This window comes from Pelobates fuscus, chromosome 5 (assembly GCF_036172605.1).
Source record: "Pelobates fuscus isolate aPelFus1 chromosome 5, aPelFus1.pri, whole genome shotgun sequence".
NCBI lineage: Eukaryota > Metazoa > Chordata > Amphibia > Anura > Pelobatidae > Pelobates > Pelobates fuscus.
In genome coordinates, this window is record NC_086321.1 from 231,705,089 (window position 1) to 231,725,415 (window position 20,327).

Consider the following 20,327-nt stretch of genomic DNA (forward strand, 5'->3'; position numbering starts at 1 on the left):
TTGCACTCACAGAATCAATGTGTAAATCCAGCATATCAAAATACCAATCCTTAGAGACCACAGACTTGGAGGGAATCCCTTAGGGTCTGGAACTAGTTGTAAAGAAGCCAAACAAAAAAAACAAAAAAACAGGTAAAATAAAATATGAAACAAATTGAAGTGCTGCATACAACTGGAAAGGACGTAAAATTACCAAATGCTAAAAATATATACCGTATATACTCGAGTATAAGTCGAGTTTTTCAGCACATTTTTTGTGCTGAAAAAACCCAACTCGACTTATACTCGGGTCAATGTCTGTATTATGGCAACTTACATTGCCATAATACAGACAAGGGGCTGTTGGGGGCTGGCAGAGAGCGTTTACTTACCTTTCCTGCAGCTCCTGTCAGCTCCCTCCTCCTCCGCGCCAGTCCGGTCAGCTCCCCTGTCAGCTCCCAGTGTAAGTCTCGTGAGAGCCGCAGGGTCAGAGCTTTGCCACGGGTTACAGTGGGATCTGACAGGGGAGCTGACCGGACCGGACCGGCGCGGAAGAGGTGGGAGCTGACATGAGCTGCAGGAAAGGTAAGTAAGAGCTTCCTGCCGGCCCATCCACTGGACCACCAGGGAGTGAGAGCCCCCCTCCCTGCCATGTATCAAGCAGGGAGGGGGGACGAAAAAAATATATAAATAATAATAAAATAAAATAGTAATATTTAAAAAATAATAATAAAATAAAAAATAATATAACAAAAAATATATTAAAATAATAATTAAAAAAATAATAATAATAAAAATGCCCACCCCCACCAAGGCTCTGCATCATGCACACACACTGCACTCATACACACACTGCACTCATACACACACTGCACTCACACACTCACTGCATTCATACACTCACTGCATTCATACACACACTGCATTCATACACACACTGCACTCATACATACTCTGCACTCATACACACACTGCACTCATACACACACACACACTGCATTCATACACACACACACACACTGCATTCATACACACACACACACACTGCATTCATACACACACACACACACACACACACACACTGCATTCATACACACTGCATTCATGCACACACCTTACTCTCTTTTTTTATTTTAACCAGCACGGATTGATGTGACCACTGGGTTAGGGGAGTGGGTCTATTAGTTGCCTAACCAACGTTAGAGCTAGCCACAACTAGTCTTCAAGTGTTCAGTGTAGAATCGTTTTTCTTCCTCAGCAGATAACTACAGCTCCTTCAACATTAGGGACAATTATTTCAACAGCTGACTTTGCTAGCCCTATACAGTAACTTGGCTGATGCAAAGGATCTCCAGCATACTACTTTGTAACTCAATATCTCTTTAGTCACCCAGAGATACTTTGTTTCTCTCAAGCTGATATCTAAGATTTTGGTTCTACAGTTTGATGCCTGGGACACATTCAGCTGCTATTTGCCTGTGTCTCTCTGGTTAGAGTTGTTTTTGACACAGCATCACTCTGTGGCAACAGTTACACTTTATATTACTAGTACATATTGTGGTTTAGACCCACCCCAGTGTATATAGTGGTTGTGGTATATTAAGTTTTATTTGTTTATTTATTTTTCATTTGGGATCATATTTTCAATGATACCCGCAATTAAATAATTTTAGACCATTACTATTAAGCGGAACAATATCTGCAGAACTCCTTTTCTTGGCACTCCTGCAACTTTTTATCCTGGGATCACGCCTACTCCTTTTATTCATACACACACACACTACATTCATACACACACACACACACACTGCACTCATACACACACACACTGCATTCATACACACACACACACTGCATTCATTATATACACACACTGTAAATAAATATTCAATTAATATAATTTTTTTAGGATCTAATTTTATTTAGAAATTTGCCAGTTGCTGCTGCATTTCCCACTCTAGTCTTATACTCGAGTCAATAAGTTTTCCCATTTTTGGGGGGTAAAATTAGGGGCCTCGGCTTATATTCGGGTCGGCTTATACTCGAATATATACGGTATACAATACAGAACCATGTTGAGTATTGAAAAGTCATGCGAAAAGGGAGTCTGAAATGGGATATATACCGAAAAAAGTGGAGAAGGAAAATTGTATGCTAAAATTAGATGAAAAAAGAAATAGAATAGAATTTATATTCTGTTTTTTTTTTTTCATTTAATTTTAGTATATTCATATATTTTTTTTTTATATATACAATTTATTATTATTTTTCCACCATGAAGATTCTGATCCACATTTTTTACTTTGTCTACATTCTGGTCTTACCCCATCCTCTGAGGGTTTTTCCTTCTCCACTTTTTTATTCGGTATTTATCCTATTTTAGATTCTCTTTTCGCATGACTTTTCTAAACTAAACATGTTTCTGTATCATATATATGTTTTTAGCATTTGGTAATTGACCTTCAAAAGGTGAATAGAGGAGATCAAGTCATACCTTCAATCTGGAACGCATGGAGAATTCCATGCGATACCAGATGTCTTTTCAGCGACACACATTCTCATCATCTTTTGAGTGCATTTTAGCCTCTTGCACAATCTTGGTGTTTTTATATACTGCACTTTTATTTTTAGATTGTACTCACTTAAAAAAAAAAAAAAAAGTCTATATCGAATTCATATAAGACTTAGTTTAGTTCCGTATGGTATGTTTGTAACCTGTAACTGAAATCTGCAGTATCCCCTAAAGGAGACAGAGAGGGGAAGGAGAGGTCTATAACCTATGGAAAGAAATGTAACTGACAAATGGGTTCGAGGTCTGAAGAGCAAATGATGCTCCAAATTGATAACCTGTAAAAGAATATGATTTGATCAGACATAAAGAAATGGATGTTAGCAATACCTTGTGAGTACCACCGTACCCCCCCATGTACAGGCTCCATGGCATCCCGGAAAGCCACAGGACCAAATATACGCAGAAGTGTAGTGTTAAACCATGCAATCATATTACGGAAATCTCAAAATCTGATTAAAAATTACACATAAATATGTTTGTAAGCAAAACCATAGACTGTGCAGAAATGCTTATGTAAATATAGACAGTGTGGCCCAAGGCATATCGTCTGTTGTAACTCATCTAATATGACACATCGAAGGTAATACTTGTTTGTGGCATTATGAGCAGATTGAGGAAATATTACCACTACATAACTGTAAAACAGTGATATGCGCACTTTGTGCCTATAAATGTACTACCCAGAACCTAAAACAAGACTTTGTATTCTTAATCTAAAATCTATAAATGTTTTTAGTGAATGACCAAATAAGGTGCTGCATTAGCCTGTGACAGGTTGCCCATTACATGGCATATGAACAAACGTTGTAAAGGCAAAGTGATGCCAAGAGTAGGAAATATGCATATCCCGATTTGTATCCCGAGTTTCAGGGTGGCTATGCGGGCTGTGTTGGGATTAATGCGGGTGAAGGTTGGATGTGAGTCAGAGAATGGTTGTGGAGTTTGTGTATGTAACTAAGACACGTTGGTGATGAGATGGTAGAGAACCCGATATTTACAAATAATAATCTAGTTTATGAAATGGTTAAAAGAATAGAAACTGTATATAAACACTTATAAAACATCATACAATACATATGCACTGAGCCCTTATAAAACTAGGTATTGGAAGACTGAATCAAAACGGGTACAGAGGACTCTAGAATGCCACAGTGGCTGAACAGGCTGGCGGCCATGATGACCGTACATAACACATAGGAAAAGACAGGAGATATAAGACGTAAGACCTACATGGGGAATGCTTAGGAGGATGATAAATATTTATGCATACACAGCTGGCATGAAAGATTAGGGTTGAAAGTAACAGATAATGCTAGAGTATCTCCGTAATATTAGCATCTGATATAAAACTTGTAGACCATACAAAGAAAGTCTGGTTGGTGTTAGAAAGTGAGAGGATGCAAAAGCAGCAGACAAGAGAACTGCAGGTTTAGCTGGCTGTTTTTTGATTATACCTCAGTGACAAGTACATAATTAAATGCATGCAAGTTGTCCTTTGGGGCAGCAAATTACCGAACAATGTTGGCCCAATGAGTACCTGAATACCCAGAGGGCAGACAAACATTAAAATGTATAGTGACTTACTGAAGTGCATATGATATAGCTTTATGGATCTGAGGTCATTTAGTAAGAAGAATTGAGACATCTAGAAGATATTCCCCTTTACAGAAAATAAGGAATTTTACATTTATGTGTACAGAGAATGTATATACAAGTTTAGATTTTATTTCCTTTACCACATGTATAGGCCCAAGTTGGGGCCTGACATAAATTTAGACAGTGCGTTGCAACACATAGCCACATAATTACTAAACAATGAAGGCTCAAAAAGGGCGTGAATACACAGACAAAAAACTTTAAAATGAAGAGTAAAACATTAACTTGCAGGGTGACTAACTAAAATGCATATGATAAAAGTCATTATGGCCTAGTGTGGGCCAAAATACAGTAAGCAGAATGAGGCATTGCTGCCAAATACAGTAAGCAGAATTAGGCATGCTATATATGATTGAAATAGGCTGAATTTTTGTTACTAGTAAAATTTGCCATATCTGAATGGCTGAACAAACAAACTTACTGTTTTAAAATACACAAAGGTGTGGAATAGGTGGCGCTTATATATTCGTGTATATTTATATCAAAATAGCCGCTAAAACACTCTGTGGGCACTCCTATGAACCCACCACACATAAAAGATCACCAAAAACAACAATGAAAACCTAAGTTTTCTATGAGTGTAGCGCTAGGTATAGTTAGAAATATAAAAGTGAAAAGTGCTTTAATTGCAAAAAAAAAAAAGAGGGTAATTGCAATTAAAGCACTTTTCACTTTTATATTTCTAACTATACCTAGCGCTACACTCATAGAAAACTTAGGTTTTCATTGTTGTTTTTGGTAAACTTACGGTTTTGTTGGAAAAAAAAAACAGCTATAGAAGCTGTGGCTGGGCTGGATACGGCAGTGCCCCATGTGCTTCTAGTGAGGCGGCTGTTTACTAGAGTGAGGTAAAACAAATACTTGCGTGGGCCACAATAGGCCAACACCAGTTTGTTTGGAGTTTAGGCAGTTTGTGTTGATGACCTTCCTTGGCCCCCTACTGTTCTCCATCTATAATGCCTCCCTTGGTAAACTCATTAGCTAATTTGGCTTCCAATATAATTTCTATGCGGATGACATGCAAATATATCTGTCCTCTCCTGATCTCTCCCCGTTCCTCTTGACTAGTGTCTCTTACTGCCTCTCTGCTATTTCTAACTGGATGGCTGCCCACTTCCTTAAACTCAACTTGACCAAAACTGAAATTCTAGTCTCTCCTTCCTCAAGTGTTGTTACTCCTGTGTCTGTCTCCCTCCAAGTCAACGGTGCTACCATCAGCTCCACCACGCAGGCTCGCTTCCTAGGTGTTCTCTTTGACTCCGACCTTTCCTTCACGCCTCATGTTCAGTCTATCGCCAAATCCTTCCATTTCAAAAACATTGCGCTTATCCGACCCTACTTAACGCCAGATGCTACTAAGGTGGAGGTACATTCCACTGTCCTTTCTCGCCTTGACTATTGTAATCCTACATTGGTTTCCTGTAAGATTGAGTGTTCAATTTAAATTTCTGATTCTTGCTTTCAAATCTCTACATAATGCTGCTCCCACCTGTCTATCCTCTATATAATACACAAGTATGTCCCGTCTAGGTCCTTACACTCTGCTGAAGACTTATGTCTATCTTCTGTCAGTACTCCTACCTCTGATGCTAGCCTTCAAGACTTCTCGAGGGCTGCACCGTTCCTGTGGAACTCACTTCCCTCCTCCGTTAGATGCTCACCCAGTCTCCACTCTTTCAAAAAATCGTTAAAAACCCACTTCTTCATAAAAGCATATAATTTAAACTGTTAATAGCTCCCGACTGATTACTCCATTGCAACTGTCATTAGTCTAATATTATCCTTACATTTTGTTTCACTTTAACCCACTCCATCTAGCATGTAAGCTCATTGAGCAGGGCCCTTAACACCTCTGTTCGTGTGTGTCCAACCTGTCTGGTTACAATTACATGTTTGTTCGTCCACCCTGTAAATCGCTGCGGGATTTGTTGTCGTTATAAATAATAACATAATAATAATAATAATAATAATAATAATAATAATAATAATAGCCTTTGAACTGGAAGTAGATGGTTCTCTACTGAACCAGACAGTCCCATCAGCCAGTATCTCGTCAGACCAATCACAGTAGGGTAGGGGGGAGTCCCTTTTTAAAGGTACATGAACCCCTCCCACAACCTCAGGATAAGCCTTCCAAAAACAATATTTTATATATATATATATATATATATATATATATATATATTTATTTATTTATTTTTGTGGTCAGAACTTAAATCGTATATTAAAATAGAGGAAAGGGGGAAAGTTGGTAGTGTTGTGCCGAAACCAACATATGGGTAGGCCTGTAATAAAGAGGGCCCACCGGAGGTAATGTAATAATAAAAGTAAGATATTAGAGAGAGTGGTGGGTGGGGTCACTGAAACCGGAAACGACATAGGTAAGCAGGGGGTTAGAGTTTATGTAAGGAAAACTCCTCTCCAAAAACTAAGGCCTATGGCCTTTTACTTGTGGTCAGAACTTAAATCGTATATGGAAATAGAGGAAAGGGGGAAAGGTGGTAGTGGTGTGCCGAAACCAACTTACAGGTAGGCCTGTAATAAAGAGGGGAAAAAAATATTGCAGGAAAACACACTTTATTGCATACTCATAATGCTAAAAATTTAAAAGCTCTCCTGAGTTCTTTCTCAGGCTGCGGGATATGTGTACTGTAGACAGAGGATTTCCATCTGCCCATATTATATATGGTGTATTCATACTGGTTTACAAATATGGTGTATTCGTAATGATATGGACTGGTGTGTTTGTACTGGAGGCTGCAGAGGCTGCCCCAATTCTGAATGACCTTGGATTGATTCTTGTGACATCCGATAAAGAGATTAGTAAATAATATACTACAGCGGGACCTCGGTTTACAAACGCCTCGGTTAACATAATTTTCAGTTTACAAATGAAAATCTATTAAAAATACTGCCTCGGTTTACAAATTTGTTTTCACAATACAAAGCAATTTTCACCAGGATGCATTGCACCTGGGAGGTTTATAGCACCGCATGCTGGAGCCTGTGGGTAGGACGTGGCGTAGAGTTGTGGAAGTGTTGGAGCGGCTTTTGCATCGAGTTTTGAAGCCATTCTGGAAATTGTTTGCAGTTGTTTTGGGACTTTTTGGTGCATTTCTCAAGCTGTGGAAAAGTAGGGAGCTGAGCTTTGTCGTTTGCATGCCTTTTACTGTGTGCTCTGCATTGTGGGTTTGTTTCCATGCCAGCTCATTTTTACTTTTTTCTGACCTCCAGAATGGATTAAATGGTTTTCAATACATTCCTATGGGAAAACGCGTTTTTGGTTTACACATTTTTCACAATAAGAAACGTCCCGGAGAACGCATTAAATTCGTAAACCGAGGTTCTACTGTATTTTGAAAGCCAATGGTGATAACCCGTATTTAGAACTAGCTTGCTAGCTAGTGCCGGTGGCGAAGAACTTACCTGCCCCATGACAGCTGAATACCTGCTAATTGCCAAGTGGCAAAGAGAGGCTCTACCTATGATTTTGCCCGTGGGGAAATGTGGCCACAAATCTTATAAGAAGCAGCGTAAACATAACTGTACGTACCTATATAGGCTGAGCAATAGAGACAGAGTAGGAAAGAGGGAGGATGAAGCTGGAAATGATACCTATCTGAAAAAAGATAAAGCAATTAACCTATGACAAGTGAAGTACTGGATTATAGCTTAATTTTTTATATATATATATGTATACAGAACATAAATAAACAATGATATGTGTGAGTACAGAAGAAGGCATTTATTTTTAATGAAGAGTTTAATAGAAATTAAGACTTACCTGATTGATGTTGGAGTATCTCTCTGTATCTTAGTTTATTTAAAGTAGTAATTGTCAAAGCTGGAAAACAGTACAACAGAAGATCTTTGTAAGAATGTACCGTATTGAGGAGCTAACGTGGGTCCGATGCAATGAGACAAGCCTGTTACATGAGCACAACGTGTAAACGTAAAAGGCAGTACGAGGCCTTACTGTACTGGTTTAATGAAATATATGAATGTAAGCATATGAAAATACCTGAAACAAGATTGCTGGAAGAACACCTAATTCAAAACAATTGATATAGGAGCCTAAAATACGTGGTATGCTAGAAGAACAAAACAAGTACAGAGTTTGAGGAAATATATACAAATATGTACACAAAGACATGTATACTGAAATAGTGTTTAACCTATCGCGCAGGCACAACCATGTGTGAATTAGTAATAGTATCTCGTGAACAGCATCCCGGACAACTGGATTTTTTTTTTTTTTATTTTTTTTTTTTTTTTATAGACTACATTTAAATGTTGCATGTAAAACCATATGAATTTATCTGTGAATTGAACCATGCGTTGGATTTAAAATAATGCATAGTGCTAATAGGTGAACAAATATACATATATTTTTTTTTTAAAACGTGCAAATGGAGATAGTGAGAGGAAAATTTGTGAAGAGACAGCTAGGTCTAAGGAACTAAAATCCTGTAATATGTGCAGGGAAACCGAAAATACGTGCCTGCAAGAATTAAGTGACATTTAGCAAATGCTGTACAAAGCCTCATGAATTAAACAAACATGTGAACCGTTAATTTATTGAGAATGACCAACCGAACAGCTAAAAAAAAAAACAAAGATAAAGTGTCAGCATCTAAGTAGTGTAAGAATTAAACGGATGAGCACATGATTCAACCGACGTACGAATGTAATAGTAGACAAATATACGGCTTGAATCAAACGAATAAACAGAGTAAGTAAATGAACAGGCTGTATGGGCACAAGTGAAATATGCTAACATTGGTAAGAATCACAGGGATAATTATATGAAGCTAAACAAATGGTACAAGTGTATGTGAACAATGGGAGCCAATCCCCGCGTTTGAAAGGCCTGAATGTGGGACCAACGCGAAAGGATGTTCCCACCAGTACGTAAGGGGGCCGAGTCTTGTGGCCGGAAGCCAGTGTCTTGTGATACTGGAACCAGGTCGGAGAAGGCCATATCTTTGAGCTGGAGCAGTGAAATTTGGCGGGAAGAACTGGAACGGACTTGCTGGTTGTCGTGGCAACCACTCACTCAAACAGGAAACTGCATAGGCAAGCAGGGGGTTAGAGTTTATATAGGGCTAACTCCTCCCACAAATTCAGGCCTATGGCCTTTTACATATAAATATAAAATCTGGTGTTTTTTGAAGTAAAAATAAATATGTTAACAGTGTTATGAAAATCTAATATCTAAAGGTAAGAAAACACATATTTGTCTAAAACAGCTGGCTTATACAGGTGTCTATGGAAAACTATTTTGCACCTCTAAAACAGTGGTTCAGGAATACATATTATAGCACACATGCAGTATTTGGCAAAGGTTTCTGCTGTAATGAGTAAAATTGCTGCAAGAGTGTATGAGAACCTTGGGTTCTGATGAAATTCACTATGCAGCACACCTAAGATATAAATACTACGCAGGAGGAGAATGGTTAATGTTTACAAGTCACGCTCAGAAGTCCCCAAGTGCCAAAGAAAATACTGCCATCAAGACCATGCATATATTCTATGAGAATTCATCTCATTCTTGACTTTATTTGGAAAAGCTTGGGATATCCTCTGAGAGCAGCTGTAACTGTAAAAGCAACATTAAAGATTATACAGACATTGTTATTCTGCTTTATTTAGATACCATTAAATATGTAATTTACATTACCAGTTGTAATACAGTAGTTTGGCATATAAGGAAATGCATTCATGGGTACAAATTCAAAATTCAATAATTGTCTCCACAAAGGAGATTAATGTGATATCCTTACAAAAACTCTTGATAATCAAATAAAATTGTATAACTTATTCATTGCAATGATACAAAAGTATGTTCTCTGTGTAGTTTCATGCATAGTACATTAACATATGTAGCAGATGGTATCAGGGCTGTCCTAAAAGACTGGAATATTATTGCAATTTGTGTGTTATTTTTGTTCCTATGGTTAAAACGTATGTGAGATTCGTATAATTGTTTGTTAGTTTCCATCCGTACTCCATACGAATGTAAACTACCGAACCAATAGACCACCCCAGAGAGAAGTGTGTACCTTATTAATCGTTCACACTTCTCTAACCGCAGGTTAATCGGTACTTTAGTGCTGAATCTGGGTGGCCGCTGTTCGGTATACGAACACGTGGTGGCGGCCATCTTACGCACGAAAATCTCAGCGGTGTTTGGTCGTCGAGTGTCTGGAACTCAAATCGGACACTCGATTACCCGAACACCACTGAGACCTCCATGGCTCCGTAACTCCCGAACGGGAAGGCTAGTCAGTCTCCCGTTCGGTAGTTTCAAAGTACCGAACAAGGGGATTCATACGAATCCAAGATTAATCATGGATGGCAGCATTTGATGTGTATTTTACCTCCCGAACGAAGACCGACCGCAGGGCCAAAACCTATGGAACTGTTTTCGGATACCACCTCGTGTGCGGTCGGTCAAATTACACCCTCCACCTAACTCCTGAACACCTGGACCGATCTGGGTGATTTTTGGATATGTTAGTCACCCAGATCTGGGCTACCAGGGGGTACCCCCAGGATTATTGTATCTGCTTGTTTTGGGGTACATTCAGAACTGGGGGAAAACTACAGTGTGTGTAATGGGATTAAGTGTCAAACTGAGGGGAGGAGATGTGTGGGAGGTAGCGGTTATACTATTGGATACTGTCCTAATTAATGTATATCCCTCCCTTGCATGGGAGAATGCTTTATAAGGAGACTGTGTGGATTAAAAGTCAGTTCTGCTCCTGATGCTGTGTGTTGTCCAGTCATTGGGATCTGTATGGGGATATTCTTGGATTACTTTATTTGCTAGAATTACTGCTTCGTGGTGTTTTTACTACTTGTTCCTGAGCCTCACTGGGATCTATAGTGGAGTTAACCTGTGGAATATCAGGCCTCCGCTACAACATATACTGGTTAAAGAAGTGTTTTATTTCTTGCTGTCATGTGTATCTTAATTTTGTATTAGTAGTTATACATAATGAGGTATGCATGAGAATACAAATAAATAAATATTAAGCTGTATGTTGTTTCTTCTGTTTGCAACTCCTTTAGAACCAACACTATTCCTTGCAATTATGCTCGTATGCTCTGCTTATTTACCACCAGTAGCTCTATAGACCGCTGCTATCACTAAATAAGATTAACATATCATGTCAACATCATTAGTATGTAGATAGTTAAATGCCCTTATTGTTGTTTAATTGACATTTTTTTTTTTTCTATCAATTACTCGAAAGAATATACATACATTTAAGAAGGGTTTTATAGGTTGGAATTACTTACATCTGTTATGTTTTATATGCAAACTCACTCAGTGTTACATTCTTTGCTTTTCATGTATTTCCACCATCACTTTCAGGTAGTATCCTATATAGTACTGCAAGCAAAGGAGCTGGTTGTAATCTAATTTCCTTTGATTAGATTCATGTTCACCTTTATCTTGAATAAGTCAGTAAAGGTCATTTACCATAAGCGTTGAGAACTTGGGAAGTTTGATAGAGGCTTAGAAAGTCGCAAAATCATACTGTGATCTTTGACATAATAAATTCTAAACACTATCTACACACACAAAAATGACATTTTTGTGCTAGTTTATTAAGGTGAAAGACATTTATATTGGAAGGCGTTTTATCTTATCCAAGCCAGACATTCTAATCTGACAGCAGTATCTTCCATTACAGCCAACGGCAGACTAGATCTCGTTCTAAGAAGCTTAGGACTCTGGAGGACAAGAAAGTATCAGCTTTGGTAGCCGGGGCAGAAATCATAGCTACTGAAGCTGCTGCAGATGGTTTCAAGGTCAATGAAAAACCCACAGAAAAAGCAACGCTAGTAAACAAAGAAGAGCCTTCTGGGGATGTGAAGAACATTAGAGAAGTGCATCTGGATCACAGCTTACTGAATAATATCCAGGCCCCAGGTGAGATAAGGACTGATTAAGTTTTTCTGATAAGTCAAGTTCAAGTTATGGTATAGTTGAAGTGCAAAAAATTGGAAATTGTGCCCTAAACTGGCCACAAGCCAAATACTAATGCCTGCAGATGGTGCTTGCTTATTTATTTTTAATTTTTTTAAATGTTGATATTCCCATATTACAATGCATGAGTCAAGTTAAGGAATGCAAATGCACATTAAAGTACAAACACTGTATAGAAGTAGTGTAGGTGCATTTAGGTCTGCATGCATTGATAATCCCAAATAATCCATAAAAATATTATGTATACAAAAAGAAAAAGTATGCATATTAAAAAGCCATGATATCATGCTGTCACTGCAGCCCTCATAGATGCTAAAGGTAGTACAGACATGTCACACCAAAGGTAGTACAGACATGTCACAGCAAGTCCGTTCCAGTGTAGTACACTGAGATGACACAAATGCTGTACTACCTGCAACTGTCACAGGTGAGAGACCACCCAGAAGATTACCCCGAAAAAGAGTGTGAAAGCCCTGTATAGAAGTAGAAAATGTATATGCAACATGAGAGGGTTTTAAAATTATAAACTGCAAGAAAGATGGGAAATCTGCTGGAACTATTATAGGACCACTGGAGCAGCTGGCAAGTAAGCATTATACAGGCAGCACACTTAAAATAAAATAGAATGGAATAACAGAAAGGTGTAAATGGCCCAAAAAATACTATGCAGACAATCATAAATTTTAATTCCCATACACCAATCCTTCATAGCAAATATCCAGCTCTACAGGTTGGTAAGATTCAAGCCATCAACTTTATGGTGTTCAACCAAGTCCTCTGGATCCAAATATGCCAGCCTTTGTTCCCATGAGTGTTCAACAGATGCCAGTGATGTCTGCATCAATGCGGGGAGGGGTGGACCAAGGTTAGTATACTGTTAGGAATTGCAATTTGTAAGTAGCACTGAAAGAACTAAAGTGGAGAAATCACTTTAAATACCTCATATTCCTGGTAATTACTTGATCTGCATAATCATTCATAGTGACCTGAAAGGAGTAATCTGTGCCTCATCAAATAGTTGTGCTGCTAAAGACTATCCAATGTCCAAAATAAGTTGTTGTTTTTTTGTTTTGTTTTTTAAATTATATGTAACATTTACTAGCAGGTATAACAAACAGGTTTGAGTATTATTATGTTTTATTATTATTTTTTTTTTATTTATTATTTATTTTCGTCGTGCATATGGTACAATAATAGCATGATGGGACACGTTTACGTCATTCAGACATGTAACAATAAACAAAAGGTGTCATGGTAAGGCTGCACGTTTTTTTCTTTTATACATAAGCAAGGTTGTGACCCTAGGAGACTGACAAGAGAGAAACAGATTACCTTAATGTAAAGGCGATATTGAGGCGACTTCCTAGGAAGAGTTTAGGGGCATATGTGTGGTCGGAGGCAAAACATAGATTAGGGAGTATTATGTGCAAGATTTCTAACTTGTAGCTAGCACAGTACAAGAGGATGTCTGAAAATGATTAAAATATATGATTGTGTTGACAGAGAGAGAATAGGAGTTTGCCTTACATAATCTTGCTTTTGTTAGAAGGTGTGGGGATTAAACATTTATTGAAGGCTTACTCGAGACCCATGGGGGCATCGGGGGGTGTTTGTTTTAACTTAGATTTGCATGAGTTGCGAGACTGAAGTGGACCTGTGTGTCATGCCATTTAGGAGGATCGCCAGTGTTGGGCATCTCTTGGTAGTTGGGGGATGTAACTTAGTGCTATAAAGCAGCAAAAAGGAAGAGGGTTAAAAGAACAACACAAAAATGTCAAAATTATAAACCTAAACAAATCGCTTGGGCTGTGGCTTCTCCCGCTGCTCTTTTGGGGTCATGGTCTGGGGCATCGGCGTTCCCGGGTCCAGTTCTTGGCACAAATGGCACCACTTGGGTCGGGTTCCAGGTCTGGGTAGATCTCTGAGCAGGAGTAGTGGGTGGCAAGTCTTAGAGACAAAGCTGCAAGGAGTGCAGGAGCCTCCGTTTCAGAGGAGAGTTTGTGCGTGTTACCGTTGTGAGTGACAATTAGCGATTTTGGAGCCCCCCCATTGATACGTCACTCCTGCGGAGCGCAGGTGTCCAGTAAGTTGGCTCAATGATATGCGCCAAGTATGGCTTTGGTTAGGTCCTGGTAGAAGGAAAAGTTGTAGTCCTCCCGTGTAGGGAGATGATATATCCCTGCCAGGGTGATCTTTTTGGCTACAGCCAGAGGCAATACGGAGGCCAAGAGCCTTCTGATGTAGTATGGCATTTATTCAATGGTTACTGTTGTGGGTATGTCATGGATTTTAATATGGTTCCGCCTGTATCTGTTTTCTTGGGCTGACCGCTGCAGTGAGAATGCCTGTTGGGTTGATTGTAGTTGTAGTATGGTCTTGTTCATTGTAGCCATTCCACTCTGTATGTCACCCTCTGCTGTGTGCACCCTATCTGTGACCTGCTGCATTCCTGTGTTGAGAAGTGCTAGCTCTGCTACCAGGATTTTTAGTAATTAATGCATCATGTTCTGCAAGTCTTGTTTTGTGGCAGGGGCCGAACCACCTGGTATAGTGTTGGCTGAATGTTGGGTGCTCAGAGGAGCAGGTTTTTCAGGTGACAAGGCCTGGGCTGGTTGTGGAGAGGGAACAGAGGGAACTGGGCCTTCTGCGGTGGCCATCTTGGGGCGCACTTGGCGCTGTAGCAGTGTCCCTATATCCCCCTGATCGGCCAGAGTTCCTGACTTTGCCCATTTCTGATTAAGCGCTTTGGGGGGCCGCTGTGCAACTCACTGTGGCAGCGGGAGATTTGACCAGGTGAGACCTTTGCAGGAGAGACTCCAGGCAGGGGAAGGTTGGGGGTAAGTAGGCTCTCAGCTTGCGTTTCACTTTGGTCGGCTTTGGTGAAGATGCAAAAGGCATCGATCACTGCAGCCGGGGTTCCTGCGGCTAATGAAAGCGGTTTGGAGGGAAAGAGGTTGTAGATTGTAAATCGCATCGGCAGATCAGGATCTGTTAGAAATGGCATCTTTCCAGTCTTGCTCCCAAACTCTGCCCCCTTATTCATTTTTTTTTTGTTGTTGTCAATTTTTAGTTTATTTGTGCTTAGAAAGAACAAAGATGCATGCACTGCCACAACAACTGGTGTATGCAGGTATATAAACATAACATAACATTGGTATGGCATTAAGAAACTTTGCACATGTTTTCATATAAGTATCAGATTATGGAACAAGTTGTTTAGTAAGCTGAAAGTATAGCCAAGCTTAACTAAGTTTCGCTTACAAGTGGTAAAGGAAACCCGTAAGGGTGAGTTAAGTGAAGTGAAGTGGGCCTCACCTGCATATTAGCAACATGCTCATCATACATTATGGTTCCTCGTAATCAGGCTAGGAATTCGCTCGGAGTAAGTCCAAGCATAAATGGTTGCAAATTGTCATAGTCATATTTACAGTCAGAGTTCATAGCGAGGTTACACACAGGCTAAATGAGAGACTGATTAATAAACATTTGGGTACGGTAACATTTGACAGGAAGTGGGCACATCTCGACACCGAGTGCCCTAGGTATTTTTGTTACTTAAACCTAATCTCTGGCGTGGGTCAACCTCTCGTTATGCACGGAGATAACAGTGTAAATTACCCTACCAGGTAGCTGCGATGCGTATGCCTATTTGTAAAGCGGCTACGGGACCTTCAGGCGTCACATCCACCGTGTTCCAACCCTGTGCTGTAGTACAGGCTTCGAACATGCAATTTGAAAAACATATATACACGTATGAAGTTCATGGCACATTTAAACCTTAGAGTGACATGCGTTCAAGCACCAATGTGCGGTATTATACGCATTATTAGTATGAGAAAAGTCAGGCAAAATCAAAACAAGTAAAGAGACTTTTGAGTCCCGGTGTAGACGTGCAGAAACATCACAACTTAGGCAGTCAAGATGGGTTGCCCAGCGGTGGGAAAGTCCAGAACGTGAGGGACATGTAAATGGCCACGTGAGCTAGGCCTGCACCTTGTCCGCCTCGTGCTCAGCATTCGCGTGTGGTAAATGTGTGCGGGTCTTAATGTTAGGTTTCATGTCCCGGTTAGGAAGTAAACTGGGTATGTCTCCGGTGTGTCAAGTATTGGATATGGAACGCCTAGGAGTTACAGTTATCAGGTAACAGGTGACATTTGTCGTTTAATTGGAGTTCATTGGTTATCAATTGTGCCCCTTCAAGTTTAGAGCCCATAGCCGAAGGTTTTGTGTCTGGTCTGTTAGGCAGAAAAAGATCAGCCGATACCTCTGCTGGGTGGGTATGTTGGCCCCCACGGTTAAGAGAGCGCCCCCAGGGGCAATAGGATGCGGGCATGTGGCGGCCGCCTGCCGGCCCCAGGTCTTTGTGAAGGCCTGCACCATCAATCCACCAACTCGGTATCTCTGTGAGGCCAGGTTGATCCTCAGTCGGGCGCCGTGTAGAGCTTGGGTATTTCGCCACTGCCTGCGGTGGCCTACTCTCCGGCGATGTGGTCGGTTCCTGGGAGGGTTGCTCAGAGTGGTCTTCGGCCCGGGAAGGCTTTTGGGACAGCCATCGCCAGTTGCCACTTTATTGTACAGGGGGTTCTGGGTGGTCGTGCATGTCATGCTAGTCCCTGTCCTCTTTGGGGGGGTTTGAGAGGTATTCTCACTTGGTCTTCTTCGTTAGTGGGTTATGTATACGTGGGTTGGGGGTTCGGCAGGAATTAATGCCCTGTGGGGTCCCCCTCTCCCTCTCACCCGCAGCCGTTTGCTCCTCTGCTCCCCATTAGCTGTCATCATACGCTCCTCCAGCTTCTCCCAGAATCGGGTGAAAAGTTTGTCGCTGAGTTGTAGCATGCCATCCAGCACGGCACTCCCGCCTGGCCTGGACTGCCACGTGTTTCTGATAGTGAGTGTGTCCGCCATGTTGCGAGGGCTCTCTGGACGGCAGACGACCACAGGCTTAGCCGTCTGCCGTCTGTTCGGTAGGGGAGGTGTTCTGGCGTGGACCGAGATAACCCCAGCCGGTCTAATGGGGGGGGGGGGAGGGGGGAGAGTGTTTCCCGAGGTGTCCAGACGTGGTTAGTGATGTGGTCGGGAAAGGCACCGTCCGGTGCAGCAGCCTCTCCCGGGTTGCGTGGTATAGGTTGCGGTAGGCAAATATTGCCTTTTGGGGCTGGATCACCCCAGATTATGTCCCCAGACGCGGGAGCCCTATTTGGGCACGTCTGGTCCGCTAGGCAGTTACGTCCCCCCCCTTATTCATTTTTTAATGATATTAGTGTGTCAAAGTTTATCTAGCAATGTAATGAAAAAAAGAAAAATCTAAGATTAAAAAACATAAAAAACCCGGGGGCGGGGCCTGGCTGCCGAGCAGGACAGACGTACAGTGACCTGGCTCCTGCATGTAACGACCTGTTGGGTGACAAATACCCAGGCAAACTAGACTTAAAACGGCAACAAAGGCATGCTGCAGGTGAGAGATACCCGGGGGCATCCAACGACCCCAAAAACGAGAAGCACACTCCCCGGGAACCCTCACAAGCTACTGGGGCCTACACGAGACCGCAAAGGGGAGAGGCGGCCGCTCTCCTCGACAGCAATGTCACACGCGGTACCCTCGACATGCGGGCCTCCTACCCCCCCCCCTATGGACCGGCGGGGGATATCCCGGTCCTCCCTGGACAACAGGGGCGGCTTGACAAGGTCTCACCACAAGATCAGGCCAACAATACAGCGGGGCAGCCCAATACAAGATGCATCCAAGATGGCGGCGGATAGAGAGGCCTCCAGCATCGTGACGGACACGGAGCTCCGACTAGCCGCGATCTTCGACTCCTTTTGGGAGAAGCTGGAGGCACGCATGCGACCTCCCCTCCCGGACACCCTGACAAGAGGCAAGATACAATGCCCGGTCCAGGTGGCCGCACAATGGCAGGCTAACAATCCCACAGGCTCCATGCACCTGAAGGGCCGGCGCCACAGGGGCACTATCCCGAAGAAAGACCTTCCCAGGAATACCAGCGGCAGCCTAAAACAGACCCGGAAGACCGAGAAAGCGAAAAGCACGGAATACTCAAGTCCCCCTTACCGACAAGCTGCAGCCAGCGACGGACATCACGACTACAATATCGCACCTTACTGGAGGCGGGGACGGCGAGAGATGAAGCTCATAACAGCGGCGATTCCGAGCAGGACCACCGAAAGCACTCAAACACAAAAAAGGGGTGCCTCACAAGCACAAACAGCAGCTGAGACCAAGACACACAACGACACCAGAGTGGGACTATGGTATTCCCCTTGCAGGGGTTGGCTGACCGGGACTCTAGACACTACAGATGCCTCATATATTATCTATCTGCAAATGTTGTAGTTTTAATTGCTTTTCCTTTGATGTTACTCTTTTATGTTATGCTTTACAATTCAATGTTTAGGCCACTTCTCCAAGACACCAATTGGGGGGCCCTCCCTCCTCGTAGTAATCTCTCTACCCCTTAGTCAGGACAACCAGCTATCCTATTTCTGTGACAATTCAAGAGTTGCAATGGCACCTGAGAAGGTAGTAAATCTTACTAAACTCGATCACACTAACCTAATGTAACATAGCACATACACTTCGGATGTGCCTATCCTCATAATCACTAAGTGCTCCACACTCCCAGACTTCAGCATGCAACTCACTAATACATACACACTATTACTAAGTACTGTTAACTTGTTAACTTTATTTTTATTCTTGCACAATCTTCTATGTACATTCTCATGCATGCGCCATGCTCTCCTCCTATGTCTCTTCTTTAACTATCGCTCCATGACATGTGCGTTATGCTGCCATATTCCAAACTAACGCGAAACTAAACTACTGTTCCAAACATCACGTAAAAAAAAAAAAAATGTGCCCGTATATCATATACCACAACATGTTATACCAATGTTAACCTATTTTACCGGATGTCGCTGTTGTGGCACAAACCGGCTGTTTGTTCATCCTGTGCACAACCAAAATAAAGAATTAAAAAAAAAAAAAAAAAAAAAAAAACATAAAAAACCCAAACTGAAAAAAACGTAATATTTGATCTATAGTCCCTATCATTTAGATTGCATATTTTCTTAATAATTTGCTTCATTAGATTCCAATGTGAAATGTTGACTTTTCATCGTTGTTTTTTCTGCTGTTGATCTACAAACAGAAATTGATTGGATCTCATTGTTTCCTCCCCTTATATGACTTCTCAATTTGCAGAGATAATCACGTATGTGTCTTCTCTATTAATAAGTTTCTCGTCTGTGGTCCACAGGCTCAGTTCATAACCCTTCAGACCAAGAAACTAAACACAAAGATAACGCTAACTCTCACCTCAATTTGGTTTCTTCTGGTTCAGAGACACTGCCTGGTTCTTGCTCCCCATCTGCTGAATTAAAAATAAAAAAGGGCACACCTTCACGAGAGGAGTCTAAACAAAATGCACTATGCCAGAAACCACAAGTATATGATCCTTCTGAGGCTGAAAGTCTGGAGAAAGAAGAAGCAAGCAGTGTTTCCAGTGAGGAAGAAGCCAGTGACTTTGATGTCAATGAAAATGGCCTGGAACCTGGTGAAATTCCAAATGCCGTCAGTGATGAGATGAAGGACTCTGGAACTGATACTATATATGTAAGAATTTGCATTGCTTCTTTAATTGTATTTATATTCATCTCTGCAGTTCGTGTCATTTCCTATTTAACAGTGTAATCACTATTAGTGTTTTGAAATGGAATTATACTTGCTCATTTACTGAAATAGACAGAACATTAATCATTATAAACCAAGATGGATTTGATTGTACAGCCCTGACAGCCAGTCTGCTGTACTTGTAAAATTAACAGCTATCAGCATAAATCATTGTACTACAATGAGAATCATGTATGACAGGCTAGCTGCCATGTGTATAAGGATAGCATGATAGAATCTTCAGTTCAATGTGCATGATATTTCCTCTTCCAATTTAGATGTACACATAACATCAATGTTTACATTAAATTGAGAAATAAACACATCATGTTAAGAGATCCCTTTACTTGTGAAACTCAAAGGGAAATTTCAATTCTATCTATCTAAATCTATCTATCTATCTATCTATCTATAGGTTATATAGAACAATG

General features: G+C 41.1%; 1 protein-coding gene across 2 annotated transcripts in view; it reads left to right on the forward strand.

Annotated features, from left to right (window-relative positions):
• Positions 1-20,327, forward strand: part of KDM4C (lysine demethylase 4C) — a 585,611-nt gene that overhangs the window by 339,093 nt on the left and 226,191 nt on the right. The window contains exons 10-11 of one of the 2 annotated variants that reach the window (XM_063455113.1): positions 11,896-12,149; positions 19,484-19,839. In XM_063455113.1, the coding sequence (XP_063311183.1) occupies positions 11,896-12,149; positions 19,484-19,839 (610 nt within the window). The remainder of the gene's footprint in view (positions 1-11,895; positions 12,150-19,483; positions 19,840-20,327) is intronic. The other variant, XM_063455114.1, reaches the window with a different exon arrangement.